This window comes from Typha angustifolia, chromosome 1 (assembly GCF_048772165.1).
Source record: "Typha angustifolia cultivar Huaian chromosome 1, ASM4877216v1, whole genome shotgun sequence".
Taxonomy (NCBI): domain Eukaryota; kingdom Viridiplantae; phylum Streptophyta; class Magnoliopsida; order Poales; family Typhaceae; genus Typha; species Typha angustifolia.
Genome location: NC_133239.1, coordinates 4,966,812 through 4,987,565, shown reverse-complemented (window position 1 = coordinate 4,987,565; position 20,754 = coordinate 4,966,812). Strand labels below are relative to the sequence as shown.

General features: G+C 35.0%; 2 protein-coding genes across 4 annotated transcripts; one reads left to right on the top strand and one right to left on the bottom strand.

Annotated features, from left to right (window-relative positions):
* LOC140761267 (uncharacterized) lies at positions 1–6,245 on the top strand. Of its 3 annotated transcripts, none has more exons than XM_073098537.1 (3): positions 1–330; positions 743–939; positions 4,913–6,245. In XM_073098537.1, the coding sequence occupies exons 2-3, from the start codon at positions 780–782 to the stop codon at positions 5,887–5,889; spliced, it is 1,137 nt and encodes a 378-aa protein (XP_072954638.1). In that variant the 5' UTR covers positions 1–330; positions 743–779; the 3' UTR covers positions 5,890–6,245. The 3 variants fall into 3 exon arrangements, with proteins under 3 accessions (XP_072954638.1, XP_072954633.1, XP_072954645.1); XM_073098532.1 differs by having other exon boundaries at positions 738–939; XM_073098544.1 differs by lacking the exon at positions 1–330 and having other exon boundaries at positions 791–939; positions 4,929–6,245.
* A 2,384-nt stretch (positions 6,246–8,629) lies between these two features.
* On the bottom strand, positions 8,630–15,667 carry LOC140776975 (F-box protein SKIP14-like). Its single transcript, XM_073120888.1, has 2 exons — positions 14,056–15,667; positions 8,630–9,535 (listed from the first exon to the last, which is right to left on the bottom strand). Exons 1-2 carry the CDS (start codon positions 14,959–14,961, stop codon positions 9,047–9,049), a joined length of 1,395 nt encoding a protein of 464 aa, XP_072976989.1. The 5' UTR covers positions 14,962–15,667; the 3' UTR covers positions 8,630–9,046.
* Positions 15,668–20,754: the final 5,087 nt, after the last annotated feature.

The window sequence follows — 20,754 nt, the reverse complement described above, 5'->3', positions numbered from 1 at the left end:
GTCGGAGCACCTTCGACCTTCCCGCTTCTTCTCCTTCACCTTCCGTCCTTCCCCAACCCACTCCCTCTCCCACTCCCCACTACCCACTACACACTACCCACTATTCACTGCCCTATCTTCACCTCAAGTCCTCGATCCTTACTTACTCATCATCGGAACCGAAAACCCTATCTACTTATCAAGCCGCCATTGAAATCCCGAAATCTCCACCCTACCTTTGCCATCTTCAACTCCTCCTCCGCCGCCATTGCCTCTCCGCCGCGTCACCAAGCTCCGCCTCCTCCCTCCTCGAGCTCGCCGTCACTGAGCTTTTCCGCCATCACCAACCTTGTAAGTAGATCTTTCTATCATTACATAAAATTAATTATTCAGTTTGTCTACAGTTAATATGTAATAGATGACATATCAGTTAAGGTTCTTCTTCTTGTCGGTGATTGGAGAACTCGTTAATTTCTATCTTGCTTTTTTAAGGTTCAGTTTGTGTAGAGATTCAGATGCTAATTTTAGGGCTTGGCTGTCTTCTCTTTGTTTTTAAGGAAACATCCTCCTTATAGATATTGCTTAATATGCATTCTTTCTGGATAGTTGGGTGTTTTTATTCCTCTGCAACTTTGGGATATTTTTTTTTTAAACTCGTGTTAATTTAATTTGTTGAAGTTAATGTGAACTTGTGTCTAGACTTTGTATTTGGATTTGTGTTAGTTTAATTTAATTCTACGGGCTTCTTGACGTCTCAGTATAGGTCACCTCCATAGTCCATCCCATCGAGCAGATATGAGATGAGCGCAGCGGTAGTCTCACCTTCTTTCTACTGCTATCTTCGACACTCTCAATTCAACGCTGACCACCTGTTTGACCATATTCCCCTTCGAAAAAGGCCTCCTTTTGCCTCCAGTAAAAGAATGCACAGCTCAAGCAGCACATCATGGCCTCGTTCAGGTACTAAAAGTCATGGATTTTCTCTTATTTCTGATATGGATTTGCTTTATTTCCCTCCAAATTGTAGACTTTCAGCTTCTCTTGAGCTGTTTTTGGTGCACAAATGAGTTAAAAATGTCTTCCTTTTCTTTTGCCTCATAGTGGTTCTCATTTATGTTCCATTTTGATTGCAATTTATCTCATTATCTAGGATTCAACCCAATGCATCTGCTGTGATTGGTCGGTTATATCTAAGCAATTCCTTCCAGGAATACTGCAAATTGTAATACAAATACAACATCCTCCTTTTTCTTTGTCATTTCTGCTTACTGAGCATCATCATCCAAGTATTGGAGATCATGTGGGATTTTTAGACTTTGTGTGTTACTTTTTAGGTTTAGGTTTTGGTTTTGTGAACTATGATATTTGTCCTTGAAATTCAAACTCAGTGCGAACTTTCTAGTTCACAACTTGTTGTATTATAACTGTGACCTTGGATAAGTTTTGAAAGAGTATTGTTGTCAGTCATCTGCAAGATATCTAGATAGCTTCAGACAGAAAATGTAAAAGTTTAATTTACATTAGATTTGATCTTGCATATATTAATTTACCACAAGTTTTAGCAAATTGTTTTGTACAAGGGAGTAAAGGCTTGGACCCTGACAATTCCTGTAATTCTTAATTAAAAAGAATATGGTAAACAAGACTAACATGGTTGATGATGTCTATAGAAGAAGACAACCTTCTATTGTTATTTATCCAGACACCGAATTGGTCACAACTTTCCTAGCATTTTAGTGCATAATAAGAGAAGGAAGATGAAGAGCTATCTGTCTTCTCTTAATATAGGGTGAATACTTGTGTTGTATAACATATATACTCATAGAATAGCTGAAGACCCTGACAAATTTGCAGCTGAATCAGACAAAGTTTCAAGGAAAAAAAAAGAATCTAAAATGTCTTTTGGTTCCACAAATTATTGAAGCATTATAGCAAGGCCCAAAATGCACTCTCTGCATCTAGGAATGCAAAACCAGCAAACTGACATTAGATTAGACCTGATTTTTGAGATTTACCTGACCAAGTTATTGTGAGCTACTATAAACAATGGACAACATAACATACCTTCATCTTACACATCACACCCCATACTTTTTCCATTGACTTCCTAATGCGGATTTAGTTGTTGAAGCTTTGGGATGTATGATTTGGTTTAAAGTGAAACTTAAGTGGCAATATATAACTTTATATAGTTGGTTGGATTATGTAGCCAGGGCTTCTAGCCCCCAATGATAATCAAGAATGATGAGGGAAAGTTTGATCTCCTTTAACTGTATTTGCAATGCGGTTCAAAAATGAAGACAAGACAATAAGAACAAGACATCTGGCAGCTAGAAGGAAAGAGTTGAATAAAGGAACTCTGGGGTATTTGTTGATCTCAGATATAAAAGTTACATTCCCATCTTGCTAGAATATATATCCTTTTTCCAGTCAAACATTACCATACCAAATCCTCTTTCAATATGTTTGTACAAAAATCTGATTCACGCTTCTTTCTCATCAACTTCTTTGCCATAATGCCATTTGATCCAATAGTGAGGACATAAAGCAGTGAAAAGCTATACAAGCTTATATTGGTTATTGAGAAGATTGATTTTCTCCTGGCTAGTTGCGTAGATAGAGTTAAATAGTGAACAATATGGGTAATGCAGGGACTATGAATGAATCAATAAATTTAGCGTTTCATAAACATTGTTAAGAAGGAAAAGAATACATTAATTTGGAAGCCAACGAATGGAAGGATAAAGTAACTACTGCTTGCGCGTTGTGAATTACTGAAAGTGATCAAACTTAAGCTCCATTTTGGAGACGAACTAAACAACTGGAACTTGAAAAGAACAGAAGAATGTGGTGTAGTATTAAGAAGGATTTTGTATTTGGCATGATTTTTGGCTATATCATGAAGTTGTGGAACATAAATGTGGAGAATAATTCTATGTGATCTCTGGGTATCCCAGGAATTCCTTTTAGCTGCTATATCATGAAGTTATGGAACTTACATGTGGAAAAATAATTATAAATGGTCTCATGGTATTCTATTTTCTTTTAAAAAAAGAACACAACTTGAGAACCTTATATTTGAAAGACTGGTAAAATACTGCGGCATCTTACCTTGATCTCTAGTTTTGTACTGTAAAGAATAGAAAATGAGGATTTGAGGAAATTCTTTTAGCTGAAATTAGGAAAGATTGGAATGACTTATTATTTCCTATCTATAGTTCTACTTTTTAGAGGTTGTTGTCTAAGCCGGTGGGTTTCACGAACTAGTTGATGTTCTAGCTACTAGGTAGCATGGACACTCCAAAAACAATTGTATCAAATACGGATATGGGTCAAATAAACTCCAAATACATATCTCATACTTTTTTGGGGTATTCGGATTAAAATTAATTTATTTTAAATAATAGATAAATGTAGGATTTGGCTGGATATGCTTAAGATATGGCAGGATACATTTTGAATACCTTTTTAAGTTTATTGGTTATATCGGGTCGATATTGGGTTAGTTAAATGGTTAAACCTATTAAGCTATTAGTAGTGAGTGAGGGAAGAAAGAATTGGGCGCGACCATTCTAATTTCTAAACTTATCGTGCCCTCGCTCCCTCCTATTGATGATGCCTACTTCCTCCCTCGATGCTAGTCTTCCTCTCTCATTGATGCCTGCTTCCTTCCTCGATGACGCCTACTTCCTCCCTCGATGTCAACAGGCTTCTCAGAAAGTATCGTGCCCTCGCTCCATGCTTCACTGTCTGCCTATTATTTTTTCACTATCAATAAGTCCTCTATCAATTGAGTATTACTGGAAAATTTTCCAGCAAAAGTATGATCCTAATCAAGTCAAACAAGGAACTCGAATTTTCATTTTTTATAAATATGTGAGTTCATTTGTAATAGTTTTGTATGTATGTATTTGAAACACGAAGAGTTGTAACGTATCAATAAAGAAATGGAAAAATACCAAAGCCTTATTTACTTTAGGAATAACCAAATAAGAGCAATACTAGGATAGGTATGCTTATTTGTTATTCTAGGAATAACTTTTTTTATGTTCACTTGTATTTTATAATAAGGGTATGATAATTATATTTGATGTGATATAAAGTGAAAAAAAAGATGAGAAAAACGATATTTGTCTTTTATGAAATTATAATAAATACCCTTTGAATTGATATAAAGTAAATTGATGAGATAGATATTAATGTAAATTGGTAATTGGGTTAGTGTGGAGTATGAAATATAATTTTGACTAGTAGTGTTTATATTTTAGAATAAGGCTATTATGATGTTTAGCTATTATTTTAAAATAAGAGATTGTATTCTAAAATAAATAAAAAAATAGTTATTCCTGAAATGAATGAGGGTAAAGGAATGAGAAATTTCTTTTATTCAGGACTAATCTATCTGGTCCCTTTTGATTATTGAAATACAAAGTTTAAAGTTTTAAACTAAAAGACTTCTTTGTATAACAAGCTAGTGATGTTTCATTGGTAATTTCACATAGTTTGCTTCTTCCTAGATATCACAGATGTCTGGAAGTTTGGGTTCTAATGCTTTTCGTTAGCTGTACTCTTTATCCAAGATGTTACTTGCAAAAGGCAAATACCTTTTTTGTTTGGCAACAAATAAAAGAGTCCACTATTGTTTCTTCTCACAACTTCTTTCCGTATTTCTTTTGGTACAGGAAAGAAAGCTAAGCAACTCTTTTTAGTGTTTACTCTATTCTTATTTGGAAGGTTGAAGGAAGGCGAATGATTATTGTTCTGAAATGCTTTTCTTTGCACTTTTAAGATGCTTTTCCCAACTCTAATTGATGAACTTCTTTGCAAATAACTTTCAAGCTTGTTGTAACGTGTTACTGTTTTGTCCAGCCTTCTTTTTGTATTGCATACAAACCCATATTATCTTGTCTCTTGTATCTGATCATCGAATCAGTCCATATTTTGGTTAGGACCCTCCAACCAAATCAGAAAGCCTGTGGCAACAGATCAACCTTCTTCGCAATGACTCGTGCATGTTTCAACCATTCTAGATTTTTGTCAGCAAGACAAAAGTTTGAAGGCTACATCCCTCGAAGCTGCACTACATCGTCATCACAGGTGTCATCCCGTTCATCACCATTGGTTCTAAGTACATCACCTCTAGTTGTGTCAGCCCACCTCACCTCGTCTGATGTGCCCCAAAGATCCGAGGAATGGTTTGCTCTCCGGAAGGACAAGCTGACAACAAGTACGTTCAGCACTGCATTGGGCTTCTGGAGGGGCAATCGAAGGTCTGAGCTGTGGCATCAGAAAGTATTTGCATCAGAGGTTATCACATTTGAGGCAGCTGCCAAGGCTGCCATGGATTGGGGTGTCCTTCACGAATCTGCAGCCATAGATCAGTACAAGAGCATCACAGGCCGCGAGGTAAGCTTCTTAGGCTTCGCGATTCACACAGAGGCCAGCTTTGGGTGGCTTGGAGCATCACCTGATGGAGTTCTAGGATGCTATCCTGATGGTGGGATTCTAGAGGTTAAGTGTCCCTATAACAAGGGAAAGCCTGAGCTTGCACTGCCATGGCAAGCCATGCCATATTATTACATGCCACAAGTGCAGGGTCAGATGGAGATCATGAACCTTGACTGGGTTGATCTCTACTGCTGGACTCCAAATGGAAGCAGTCTTTTTCGGGTCCATCGGGACCGAGCTTATTGGGAACTCATCCATGGAATCCTTCATGATTTTTGGTGGGGAAATGTGGTGCCAGCTAGGGAGGCATTCATGTCAGAGAAAGAAGTTGATGCTAGAGCCTACGAACCAAAGCCGAAGCACCGACTTACTGATTTAGTGGTTTTTAGAAGCAGGAAGTTGGCTACTGAAGCTAAGCTATTGTGCAGGGACATCGGGGGGCATGTGGAGTTCTTCAAATGAGGTATTTGTCATATGAAGGACAAGTGCTCTACATGGATCTGAAAGCAAAAATTCAGAAGATCTGGTTATGCATCTGTATGGCCTCCCAATTCAATTACTGCTGCATGGTTGATATCATTTCGGCAGGAGAAGCCTTCGATGATCTCATTGATAAGCTTGCTGCCCATTTATTTGTTGTTTAACTATGAAGCCAATGTCCTCCAGTTTGCCCAAAACATGAGGGCAAAGCCTCAAATGTGTATGTGAATGATCAAAATATAAGTAGATGATTAACAGCTTATTCTGATATTTAAATGTAGAAACACAAAAACATTCAAAATGTGATATTCTTTTTTAAAGTTTCTGGTATTCTATTCAGAGTTGTTGGCCATTGGAGGTATGCTTACTAAATATTGTAACCAAATAGATGAGTTCCAAAACCTTTATACCTGAACATGTGACATCTATACCATTTTAATGCCATGTAGGATGCTATGAAATGCAGCACTCTTTTAGATAAATTAACTTGCTCTTCAATCCGAATAACCCTAGGTGTCTTCCATGTGGACTTAATGTCACCCCATTTATGGTATATAGTTTCGAAACTCGTCTATTATTTTACATGTTCCAGGGAGCACACCTGAACTGGTTGGATATTTCTGATATACTTTTCCAATCAGAAGCCTGATTTCTTGGGACAAAAGAGTTCTTATTAGGTCAAAATCTTGACTTTGTCATATATATATATAGAAGAGTACTCTTAATCAGTAGTAGTTTCTTGGTTATGCAAATTAGAATTCAACATATTGACCAGAGCTGCATATACTCCTGATTTATATTTTCTTTTTGCCTAGTGCCATATTTCCTAGAGCTTACTTGCCTCCCAGGAGAGCTCTGCCCCCTCTACAAGCAAGCTCAGAATATAGTCCATGATCAATCTCATTCAAAGGGTTAGAAGTAAAACAATTTAAGAAGATTGACCAGTAAATATAGATAGATGATGTGTTGCTAAGTTCATATATGATACCTCTAAATACGGGTGGCAACGGGGACGAGTCGGGTTCGTGTTAGCTCAGGTTGGCTATGCCGGTTTATTTATTTATTAAATGGGTTACATAAATTAAACGAGATAAATACGTTAGATTTAAAGGTGTTAAATAAGTTACTTGAGTTTATATAGATTATAAATAAATTATTCAGGTGATAAATAAAACATTCGAAATGTAATTCGTAATCGGGTCATAAACAAGTTAAACAGTCATATACTAATTGAATTTAAATTGGACAAATACCCAAAGGTATTAAATATGAAACACAGCAGATTTTATAATCGAGTTAAACGGATAAACTTATTTATAACCCTGAACTCAAAAAAACTTATTTATAACCCCAACCTTATTAAACTAAAGCCCAAACCATTCCATGAATTCAGTAACAAGGTCAAAACTGCACTACTTCCTCCATATACCCATGAGTCATGACAAGGACAGAAGTAATCTAATAACTGTTCAAGAACCTTCCTTTTTTTCCAATGCAGAATCCCATAGGCATAATAACTTGCTTGGTAAGGCAATGCAACACAAAATTGGATGCCTTTCCGAGTGCATAAAACTCGCATCGACGCAACTTCTGCGAGATTTGAAGAGGAAGAAATCAACACGTTTTTCTCTTTCAAAAGGGAAGAGGCACGAAAGTGCCAAGCTTTGTCGTCACGCAATCTACTTTTTAAGGTTAGAATCCTTCATATAGATTTTTGTTATCTATTAGTCGGTTGACAAGAACTTCAAGTTATCAAGATGACATTGATTCCCACGCTTTACAAGTCAGTATATATCAAAGAGTTATATCTTCAATAAATGCATATCTTAAATGGTACAATTTTCTTCTAAGAGATCCAATTTGAGCCGGCATAAGAAGTAATAACAAGAAGAGAACAATAAGATTGAGATAAGCTGCTACTTAGTTACTATGCTAGTATACAAAGATTTAAACTGAAATAAGCTTATGCTCAGTATCCACTTTCTCAAACCAACAAAAGAAATTAAACAAAGCCTACATCAGATCATTGAACTGAGAGAAACAAAAAAAGTGACTCTTTTCTTTTCCAACTCCATAATGTTAAAAGATAATATCGAAAGGCTGTTTCATACAACATCCATGTTTTACAAACCTTCACAAAGAGGTGTGGAATACTACTGAGTCTACTAAAATAAATTTTGAACATACATAATATTCCCTATTTCTCCGATACGTGTTACAGGAAACACATTGCAATATAGGCTCCTCGGTACCAACTTCTGAGGCAGAATCACAATTCTTAGAAGAGCATACTTGCATCAAACTACAATCTGGAACTGAGTATATATCCTTTTTCCCATGTCACCCAGAGGGCAAAGCATGGAAACACAGAACGCCATGCCAATGTAGAGCATGAGAAATGACGAGTATCGCTAACAAGTCTCTAAATTCTACAAACCAAAGCATCTCCATCACATTAATGGAACATCTTAATAGTAGGAGGCACCTTCCTAACTGTAGGAGGAAAAAGAGATGGTACAGGGGATTATTCTCCAATAAGATCCAAAAGTGATGAGTGCACACAATTAGTACTAACCTCAATTGCTTCAGAGAGAAGAAACTGAAGCAAAGCCGCCATTCAAATTCCAGCCTCTTAAACATATTGTCAGATCAAATCTAGCTCAAAGCTAAGTGCATGTGGCAATAATAAAAAGTCCTACATCTGACCAACTCTTTAGTAGTCTTTTTCATCATCCTTTTAATCTTCTCCCAAACACTCTTTGGCATACAACGTGCTCACCTCCAAACTTCCATTAGGGCGAGTTCGTGCACTGCGAGGCATTTTAACGGAAGTCAAGTGCTTGGTCATTCTTGAACCACACTGCACCAATATTACTGTCTGATCATCTTTTTCTTTTTCTTTTTTCTTCTTTTTTCTTTATCCAGATTCTGACGAGGCAAAAATTAAGGATCATATTTGCCTAGCAGTGTCCAGGAGACACCACAAAGTCTTGCATTCAAGTAGCCAACTCTGAAAGCATAGCAACACCAAGAGAAGTGACAACAGATTTCCCTACAGAGTATTTAAGCAGACATGTAATCGGCATAACTTCTGCAGTCTAATAAAAGATAACAGAACTGCTGAAAAGAGAAGGCCTATTTATTTCTTTTTAGAACTTTCTTGACTAATTGGTGGCTGGTTCCAACAGTCAGAACAAAGGAATTCAAAAAAGAATGTCTCGACATACTCAGAGTCTTTGATGCACTTCCCACATTGTATACACCTTGCAATGCAAACATCACAAGCCATACACACTTCTGGACCTTTTGCTCTGCAGCTTTCCAAAGGGCAGTCGTACACAAGCTTATATTTATTGCATAAAGGGCACATCTCAATGTCAAGGGCACAATCGTCATCACAATCTGAAGAAGATTGACCAACATGATAGAACCGCTGTTTCCGAGCGCTTGACTTCTGAAATTGGTCTATGCCCAACAATGACTTAAGCTCTTCAAACTGTTCCTCTGATACTCTGAAAAGCCTACCGATTCTGAGATGCTTTATACCAGCCGTACCTGGAGCTTTAAAAGCCTTCATATTGTTTATAAGTCCCACTAGACTTAACCTCACACATCCCAGAACGTTCAACTGCATTACAAAAAGGTTATAATTTATTAGCGCACTATAAGTGACTAAAGGAAAAAAAAAATATTAGAAATATGAAAAAGTAAAATTGATGGTTAGCAGGTGAAACAGGCATAACATCTTCTTATAGAACCACAGTAACACACTTATGTTCAGAATAGGCACATATTAGATAGAAGGTACTTAGGAAGGACTACTTAAAGAATCTTGCTTTCTTTTAAACTCACTAGCATTCACTAGTAAACTTCGACATCGATATGATTGATTCTTTACAACAGCATATTAAATTTCCAAATGGCACATATCAATGACCTTATTCAAGGAGAATGGAGAGTTGACACTACTCAAAGGGATAGAGTATGACAAGCATCCAACCATTCACTAAAAGAAGTATGTTCAAGTGAAGGAAAATCCTATCCATCAGCTCCAATTGATCAATAGGTTTATGCCGGATGTTAAAGGTAAAGCTTCAAAAAATATGATCTTCTAATTAGCTCTTTAGATTTCCATTAAGCCAAAGTTAAAATGCATATAGTTGAGGACTGATTATTCAACAAAACACTATAAAATGCAGGTAACTATAATTTGATACACTCCATAAATGAGAGATACCGAAATCTAAATAGGATTTCAGCAGCCTGAGTGACTACCTGCCACCAGAAAAAGAAAAAAAACATTGTAATATGCAGAAATACAGCATTAAAAAAAGCAAGTACGAAGGACAAGATTTAATGAGATCTTAATTTTTGAAATCAAGGAAGAGGCTGAAAGATAGCATGATGTTTTCTGGCATCTACAAACTAACTTAGATATCACTGAAACAATAAAGAGGAATTCTTTCGTAATGAAAGAGTGGATTTTAAACACCTAATAGAACATTTATGATATAAATACTGAAGTTCTAGAAATTGTCAAACATTCGCTCAAACACCTAGTGGAAGCTATTACTATGTAAACAGTTATATTGATACACCCTACGCTAACACATTTAGGCAATATATAATAGTATTCTATATTAATTACAAACAAACAACAGTAGACAGAATGACAAAAGCAATTGGTGCACCCAGTGCCTGACTGAACATGATTCAATTAACATATCTGCACTGGCATTTTTTTCTAAACAAATTGTGCTACCAAAAAAAAAAAAAAAGAAATCATCCAATCAACTTTCCGAGTTCATTAGAATGCACCAACAAGAATTCTCTGTAAATCTAGTTCTCATATCTGTAGAACAGAACCTATAGACAGGTGGCCACAGGTGGAAGTAAAAATTTCCTTAATAGTTGAGCCATGACCAACATGATTCAATATCTAGTTTACTACTAAAGGTAACTTCTAATGACAGCTACATGATTCAATATCTAGTTCACTACTAAAGGTAACTTCTAATGACAGCTAGCCACTTCTCAAAGCACCTGGTTACCAAGTCAAGAATCAGTAGCATTAAACAAGGAGAGGAGCTTTCACAAAAAGATGCTTGTTTTTCCTAAAAGCAGCAGTTCAGTAGAATGTAAAGGTAGTAAATGCATTGAATTTTGAATATTTAAAGAGTATTCTATGCTTACAAACATTTTATAAATATCCTACAAATAAGATGATGTGGCATCATCTTATCTACCAATAGTTTTTATCGGTCCCCATAGTCATTACTATCAATGGATAAGATGATACCACATTAAAAGTGTTTGTAGAGTGTTTATAAGCATAGCATTATTCATATTTAAAAAAATAAATTTACACGGTATTGAAGGAGGAATCCATACTATTTTATGATCTCTACAAATGAACCAAGAGAAATCATTAAATGAGATATCTCAAGTTAGGACACAAAATGCATAACAGGTTTCTTCCAGATGGATACCAAGTGATTATATGTTTATATGCCTATTATCAATGGAAAGTAATTTTAAAACCTAAAAAGTTAAATACAAATTAACTAGCACTTAACAGAACCTCCACAGTTTTTTGACAACATTTACAAAAAGGTGTTGAAAAAGCAAGTTCATTCAAAAAGAGTCTCAAGTATTAATTGAAAATGCAATTATTCACATGTAATTTGATTCTTTGACCACCCAAAGTAGGCCTAAGTACTACCAGTGTATAGGAGACTCCACACCAACAAAAACAACAGACAAATAAGCCCAACATAAGAAAATACTAGAAAAGTGTACAAAAACACACTATAGAACATATACAAGTAGCATCAAGAGGGATAGAATATATGAAAGAGGCCTCAAGTATACAAATCACTCCCATCATTGAGTCTCATCTGAAAAAAAGAGGGATAAGATATCATGTCGTCATTTGTAGTTAACTAAACTGTTAGACTGCATATAGTTGATTTTAGATGTTAAACAGTTACTATTTATGCTGTCAGTCTAATTTTATGTATTTCATTTCAAATTACGTGAGTATATTAATGATATTGTCAAGATTATCCTGATAATACCATTCCTTTCAGTCAGCATGCTATACTACCTTATTAATAATTTTAGGCTTTTAGACTTTCCTAAAAATGAAACATGAAGCATGAAGAATGTTTCACCTCCTTTTAGTTAGACTAATGGAGTATACTTGATAAATGTTGAAGATACAATCACTATAACTTCTAGGTTTCTCATCTTTGTACAAAACTATGGAACTTGGAGCAAGGAGGTAGGTTGTTACACCTCCATTTTTATTTTTCTTCCTTAAACAACTGACACCTTCATTCTAACCTTCTCAGAATTTACAATGCTGAGAACTTTGTCTCTAATTATTTTCAAAATGATTACATTTGAGATTGCCAAACTCATTTCTTTTCCTTCCAATCCTCATTCCATTCATTTCCTTCCATCGTCACTCCTCATGAAGCATCTCATTAACATAGTCACTTGTATTTTTCTTGATTTAGCGGAATGGAAGTGGCATCCAAAGTCGAGCATTAGACATAAGAAAAATGTATTATATCAAATAAAGCACTATTTTCCATAAACTTTTCATTAATATTTGTTCTTTTTTTCAGTAATTGTCTTACTTTAGCTTTGTATATCTAGTTATGTAATTTTCATCACATAAGCATATCAGAATTTCCATATCATCGCAACGAGGGTAAAAAAAAATGTGCACAAGCAGATTCAGTCCCTTGACTCCCAACAATCTAACATAGAACACTCCTGCATATGCCCTAACAGCAGTTGGGTTGCATAACAACTATACGAGAAAACCACCTTTTGTCATGCATTAGTAAGTACATCTAAGTGAGTTAAGCATTGGAATGCGTATGACTAAACAGTTACATATTTAAACATCAAACTCCACATCTTCATAATTTTTATCTTGATTGTTTTAACTTCACAATTAGTTCTTTTTTCATTTTCTTCTTTCCTACCCAAGTCTACTTGGTTTCAACATGTGTTCTTTACTATGTTATCATGTCCAACAAACTTAATTTGGTTTTCAGATATTCTTGTTTTCCTCTTCTTTTTATACTCTTATCTCTCTTTTTTATATTCAATACTTTTTCAAATTTACAAAATTTTGACCACATCTAATACGGAATGCATCTGTGCCTGTATATACTCACTTATGGCATAGAAGGCACCTTCGTTGCCTATATATCCAGGCACCATTTAGCACATTGTTTACCACCGCATGTACTTTATGATGTCTTCCCTACTTTTTCTTAGATCCTAGTCATCAACACTTAACAAGAATTGAGCCCAAAGAGAGATAAAAATGCATATTACTTTTTACTTAGAAGCATGCAAGGTTAGTTATTTACACATTGCTACTATCCATGTATTTATGAATACTGTCTCAAATGATGGGATAAAAGAAAAGATTTTGTTTTAACTGCGACACCAGGGATTACCACCTAAGCACATAAGAAAGTTTTGATCTGGCTTTCCTACCTTGGAATCATCAATCCGCAATTTAGTCTTCGCTACTGCATATAGCAGTAAAAATTAATGAATAAACAGAAAAATGTCAGCCAATTTAGCTGAAAAAACGTTTGGCATATGATGCAAATTAAGGTACTCCGAAGGAGACTACAATGGTTGTTAAGGAACTTCACATCTTTGCAGGAGTGACACCGTGGTAGTTCTAGCTGCTAGGACTACATCAGTTGGTCTATTCAGCAGTGTAGATGGACAGTCATGTATTGGTAGCTTATACAGAAAATTGTTAAAGGGACATACGAAAAGCACCATAATAGACGTTCCATTTTATCCATCCACAGACAATTGAATCCATCAACTACAGAAACTTTAAAGGGGAAGGAAGTACCCCTCCAAAGTTAATCATGAGGGACACACATACGAAATTCTTGGTCGAAAAAGCAAATATAACATATGGCTAACAATATCAATGATCAAGATAAAGGGAGCATTTATACAAATCTATAAAATTCACAAGAGCAGATATACAAAATAACAGAGCTATGAGCCAAAATACTATGCATATGGACCTTGCAATCAGGTATTCAATGCTTGAACAAACAGAAATAGTAATAGTCGTAAAAAGATACTGATACTAACCTTGCTTAGCCTTGGGTTGTGCTCAAGCACAACCCTCAGACCATCATCCGTAATATTCGAACAACCAACCAGGCTCAAGCACTGCAAGCTACCTTGCGCTTTCTGTGTTAGCCGAAAGAGAGCATCATCTGTTATTTTCTCACTTAATTGAGGCTCTATATGGATGCACCTCCACAGGAGGGGATCATTTTGAACAGCTGCGCACAAATATTTGCAGACCCTTTCAACAGAAAGGAGATCCTGAACACCTAAAGAGCCAAGCGCGAAGAGCAGACCCTCATGAGGAATACCCTCATCTTGAGAAGAGCTAGCTGATTCAGCACCACTGGAGCTGGGAAGCTCCTTAACATCAGCAATAGATTGAAAAATATCATCTTGGACTTCAAAATCAGATAATCCTGAGGAAGATTCCTCTTCCTGACCACCAACGGGACCTCCATAATTACCGCGGGCTTCTGAGGAGACCATCAAAGCCCTATTCCAGTAATAACTCAACTCTGCTAAGAGGTTATTACCACCCACTTCATAACTGCCAGATACAGCTCCCAAATCCCCAATCCAACTGGCAATAGCTGCTGTGAAAGTGGTTTCCAGGTTCATCCCAAAGGGATCAGATGGCAGCAGATCAACCATATCATGGTGGGAAGCTCTGAGGTCTCCCATCCAACTGGCGATCGCCGCCGTGAAAGTGGTCTCCAAATTCATCCCAAATGGATCAGAAGGCAAAAGATCGACCGGATCACGGTAATCATCTGCCTCTCTCCACCCTCTGTTCCCTCTACAGGCAAAAGGATTCTCAGAAGAGTAGGAACCACCTAGACCTTCCCTCCTACTGCGGGAGGAGCAATCATCGTCCATACCGATCGAAGAAGGAAAGACCGAACAGGATGAGAAATTCAGGGCCATCTTCCAAAAAAATTCAAAATAGAACCTAATATTCGGATTTCCTTTTTTGATTTTTTTTTTGTTTTTTGATTTTTTTTTTCTCTTTTACAAGTCTTCCGAGATCAAAAACAAAAGAAATCTAACAAGAAATAAACCCTCCTCCACAAAAAGAAAAAAAAGAACTTTAATCCTTCAATCAATCTTCCTTCTCTTTTTCCCAAGATCGAAACCCTAGATCTCCCCAAGAAAACCCTCAATTTTCGATAGCAAACAAAAACCTAGCACCAAAAATCTCACGGAGCCTCTTGTTCACGGATTCCCCTGAATCCGAAGAGATTTAATAATACAACAACAAATCAACCAACCGACAAAAGAAAGAGATACTACAAACCCAACAATCCAAACAAACTCCTCCTCAATCTTCCTCCAGAAACAAATCACCGCATCAATCCGATCAATACCCACCTCCCAAATCCACCTACGCCACCAGAAAGACCACAAATTTCAGCAGGAAAACCTGCCGATCGACGTATTCCAGCACCAGAACCGACCCGATACAGCCTCCAGGGATTAGGAATCGGAGGAGAAAGCAGACCGAGTACGAAACCCTAATCGCGCAAGAGAGAAGAGAGAGGCGAAGCCCGCAAAGATCTCCCCTTTTTTTTCCCTCTTCTTCCGGGAGAGGAGAGGAGAGGGGGCCAAAGAGAGCACGAGAGGAGGAGGAGGAGGAGGAGGAGGAAGGGCAAAGGGTTGGATTTTACTAAAATTAGGGGGTGGAATTCTGAGGGGTTCCGACCGGTTGAACCGGTTCACAGCGTACACGTGGCGGTCCATCGCCACGCGCTGCGCTCGTCTCGCGCGACGCGGATGGATTCCAGTGGGCCCCGCCGTATCGGATCGCTGGAGGCGTCGTGATGCAATCCCCACCGTCGGATCGTTATCTCGACGTGATTAGCTTCTCGTCTGGATTATTCGTTACCTAATCTTATCTGATTCGCTTTGGCCTTGCCACGTACACAAATTATTTCACTTATGCTATTTTGTTCTTTTTCTCTTCTTTTTCTTCCTTTAATTCTCTTTTTCTTTATTTTTAATGCACACCTAATAAACTTATAATTTACCCTCCTTTATTTTTTACCTATATAATTTTAGTTAATTATAACTGAGACGTAAAAAAATAAAATATAATCTAATTTGAAATTGGTAATAATAAATTCATCATTTTAAGTGGAAATATCGTTTAGAAGCATCCTCTTTAAATAAATAAATAAATAGATATATATATATATATATGATTAAAATATCATATTATTTATTTAAGTAAATGAATGATTTTAGAGGGGTAAAAATGTAAAAATAATGAAGTTTGGATGACAGCCATAAATGGATGTCCTTTTATTTACGATTGACTGGAGTTCTGTCAAATCCATAGATTAGCAAGTAACCAAATCCAACAACTACTAAATCCATGGACTTTTTGACCCCAAAAAACCTAGGGAAAGGGTGAGTTTTACATCAAAGTTGTTGGCAATTAATATAAATTTAAATAATAAATAAAAGAGAAATTTGTATATAAAAAATTGCTTCGTAACGTAATTGTAATTCGAATCCTCTAATTTAATAAATATATATAGAAAATATACTGATTTAGATTTGAACTAACACCGTGAGAATATTCTATTAAGTAGTATGTCTTGGTTGAAGGTATTTTTATAATTTTCTTAGTATAGTTAACTTAACTCAGAAAATTTGTTAAGTTTAATTAACTAATCTAACAATATGGTGTTTTATATACATATTCGTTAAATTATATAGCTTGATTTATAAATAATAAAAATATAGAGTGTAAATTATAATTTTATTAAAAGATAGGGTATTATATGTAAATCTAGAGAAGAAGCATAAATATAGTACTAGCGAATAGTACTAGATAATGGAAGATGGAAGGCAATAGCATGGATTCTTTACTTGGTCATGCTAATTTGGTGAAGGATTAGCACTAGTTCTTCTTTAGTGAGGCAAGGAATATAGAAGCTACATTGGAGAATAAAAGAAGGATAAGATAGAGAGAGGAGTGGTCAATGGAGAAAGGAAGAAGTCCTTGTTGGATGCTCTAAGCTATTGAAGGTATTGGAAGATGTCATTAAAATTAGAAAGAGTTTAAGATAGGCGGGCGACTATCTTCAATTAGATTTCATACATGAGATTCATTTTCCTGATCAATATATACATTATAAATTATTGGATCTTTAGTGATTCTCAGCTATTGGTTAAAGCGATAGATAAATGGGCAGAATCAAGTAGCTTCAATTTGGACCATTGATTATGTTATCCTAAGTAGATTAGGGTAGGCATATTCCTTATAATCCAATTTGAAGGGTCATCTCTTAATCATGAGTTTTTATTCTATCAGGACAAGACTTTAATCCCTAGCTATTATAACTCTATATTTCTCTCTTCTAATTTTGGAGATGGCTATTGAGATGATTAGTATGGCCGATGAGAATCGTGGGAGTTATATCCTATTTGATTATATTCTTAGAACTATCTTCGGTCATTGTTTTGTTTCACGTCATGTGTCATGATTTGTTAAGAGTAATTCATATTTTGGGCATGATTACCTAACTTACTTTGCTATATTAAATTTTTGGGTCACTCGAATATTATAGTTGGAAGAATTATATTATTATTCTACACGTAGCTGATAAGTTTATAAAACATATTTATATATCTTCCTCTGATATTGGTTATGTATTAATAGTGAATATTAACTATTAAACAATTGTGATTACATCATAAATTGAGAGATGTGGTATAAATCAAGTGATTATTATAAATGCATATTAAGATCATATCATTATCTTCTGTAAATATGCATTTTGCATGGTATATAAGCTATCCTGTGAAGTTTTGTAAGACATAATAGCATTAATCACAGTAGTGTTGTCTAGGAGGGATTTAAATATATTATGTTTTCACTAGAGCTATGACATATGCTTTTACAAAACTTGGAGCAAGGATAATAAAAGATATGTTGGGCATTTGTGTTTTGAAGAATTGAATAATATTGTATACGAAGCATTTTGTGCTAAAAGATGCATCAGAACATATCAAACATCAGTAAACCTAGTATATATATCACATGACATAATGTTTTCTGTATTTGAAAGAGAGTGAGCATGATGTGGTACCCCCTTATACATTTATGATGCTCGTAGTAGGAATAGATAATGAAAATCTTTGGTTATATAGTTTTATTTTTCCATATAAGACTTTTTCTATATAGTAGTATGCATCAATGTTTATTACCTTTTAAAATAATATACACACACTGTGACATATTTTGGGCAAGTCTTTTTAAGCGTCGATCATTATCTACAACAACATAATCTCGTAGAGGCGTTGTAATATGATATTATTAATCTCATAGGTAATCTTCATGCATTATTGACTCATCACTATATTATGGGCTAAGAGTTCCTATGCTCATAATACATTATGTCGTCAAATAGGCATATTTTGGAAAACAGCTAATTCAAAGCTTTGACATTAGTTGGATAAGGATGATCCATTGAATATACTTTAAGTGTGTGCACACTTGTTCTTGTTTGTTTTTCGAAATTTCATCGACATCAACTTTATTAAGTCCTTCATTTTGCAAATCAATTTAATTTCCAAAAGTATTATAAATACATAATACATAATATTATTTTTTGAAAAAAAATAATATTTACATATAATTTTCTATGGTGAGTTATTTTTAATGTGTGCGCATGCACTAGATCTTACCAATATTAGGATTAGATATAATACCAACGTCAAACTTGGCTATCTAAGTATATTTTAATAGTTTTGAGGCAAGCCGTGTAAAATAAAATGTGTCATGATTGGTCGAATGGTGATTTAGCATGCTTATTTAGTGGGATGTATCTCTAGATGTCCCATCTTTGTTTTCTATTGCAGACTATTGACTTTGTTTTAAGAGACCGATACCTTTTAAATGGCAAATAAGAGATGTTATTCTAAGTAAATAAGTATAGAATCTAGTTCGTAACTGATTAAGACACCCATAAAGTGTTATCACTTATAAATTCTTATCTTATCATGAGATATATATTAGATATTTTTTTCTCTTCTAATTCTTTATCTCCTCCCAAAGTCATGTTTAGCAGTTTAGGCCATCATTTAAGTTTACGGTTTGAACAGTGAATCAGTATGTCAATCTCACCCAATATGTTGGTTCAACATCGACCTCATTGTCAATCATATACACATCTAATTGATTTTTATCTTGTGATTAAGTCTTCCAAAGATCTTATTTCCACTACATCGATATTATCGAGATCTTCCAACATATCTAATAGTCCATGACGGTTTATGGTAGATATCTAAATTCTCTTCCATAAGATTTACTTCACAAGTTGATGTAATAACTTCATAGTCCGCAATATAGCAAATTTTGATCTTCAAAAATAGATTTGTAAGTATTAGACAAATCTAACCATAAAACTCTCTTGTAACTAGATTTTTAATAGTTAATACAGTAGAACTACATACTTTATAAAAGATAAACTTGACCTACCATGTCTACTTCTTTTCTTAAAAAAAAAATCAACGATAAGTAAGACTACAAAAATAATCAACCGACTCGCACTAATTAAATAAGGCATGAGTTGAGTCAATAAGGCTTGATTTATATTTATTATTATCTATATAATGCTCAATTCTTTATATATATCTATATATGTATTTTTTATTTATTTTACAAAGTGTAGACCACTCAATATTCAATTTAAGCTTGACTCAAGCTGGATTCACACTTAATTAAAATATAGTTAATTTTAGTTATCAAGTAGCTTGAACTATGCTTGACTTAGGCTCAAACTCAAAATAAAGTCAAATTAAAAATAATCAATCTAAATTTAATGGTTTGGCAGCTCAAAATTAATATTAAGATAAAATTTAATGGTGGTTGATGTTTTAAGAAAACATGGTGGGTTAAGTTGCTAACCACAATACATTTTCTTTCTAATTTACAATTTACTAAATGTTACATAGAATTTATAGGCAGTGTGGAAAACTATGTATTTGAACAAGTGGCATTTCTAGCTACTTATTTGAAAGAAGTTTTCTTATATTTTATATTAAAAAAATGAGAATTCTAGGGCATGGAAAGCTGGATAGGAGTAGGACTTTACCTATATGTTGTCACAAGAGGATAAGAGTAACTTATTCATATTAGGAACAGAGATAAAATAGGAATAGCAAATCAGATGGAACAGGAATAGCAAATCGGAATTGTTATTACCAAAATGAGAGATTTATTTTAAGAATAATTATTTATATTATGTAACGGATGTGTGATAATTAAGTTTGATGCGATAAAAAGTGAATGTAAAGAAGAAAAAATTTACTAAAATACTCTTTAATTTGATATAATTTTGATAAATAATGTTTATCATTTTAGGTATTTTGTAATTTTAACTTGCTTTTATGTCGCGATGTTGTCATCATAGTAATTACAAATAAATATAAATGCAATATTAACCTATGTTTTGTTCTTGCATCACTGTCAAATATTTAGTAAAAATTAAAAAAAAATTATAATTAATGGTGGCCTCATTCTTAAGGGTCTAGTTGTGCAAGATAAGGAAGGATCTTCACAGGTTGTGAAGATGACAATAAGTTGAGATGCACCCGACCTAAACTCGTCCGATTTCAATTGGGCTAAGCCCGGCCCGACCCAAGCCCAAGATGTCAATAGGCGGTATGAGCTAGGTCTTTATTTGCTCGGCCCAACCCTAAAGCCCAACT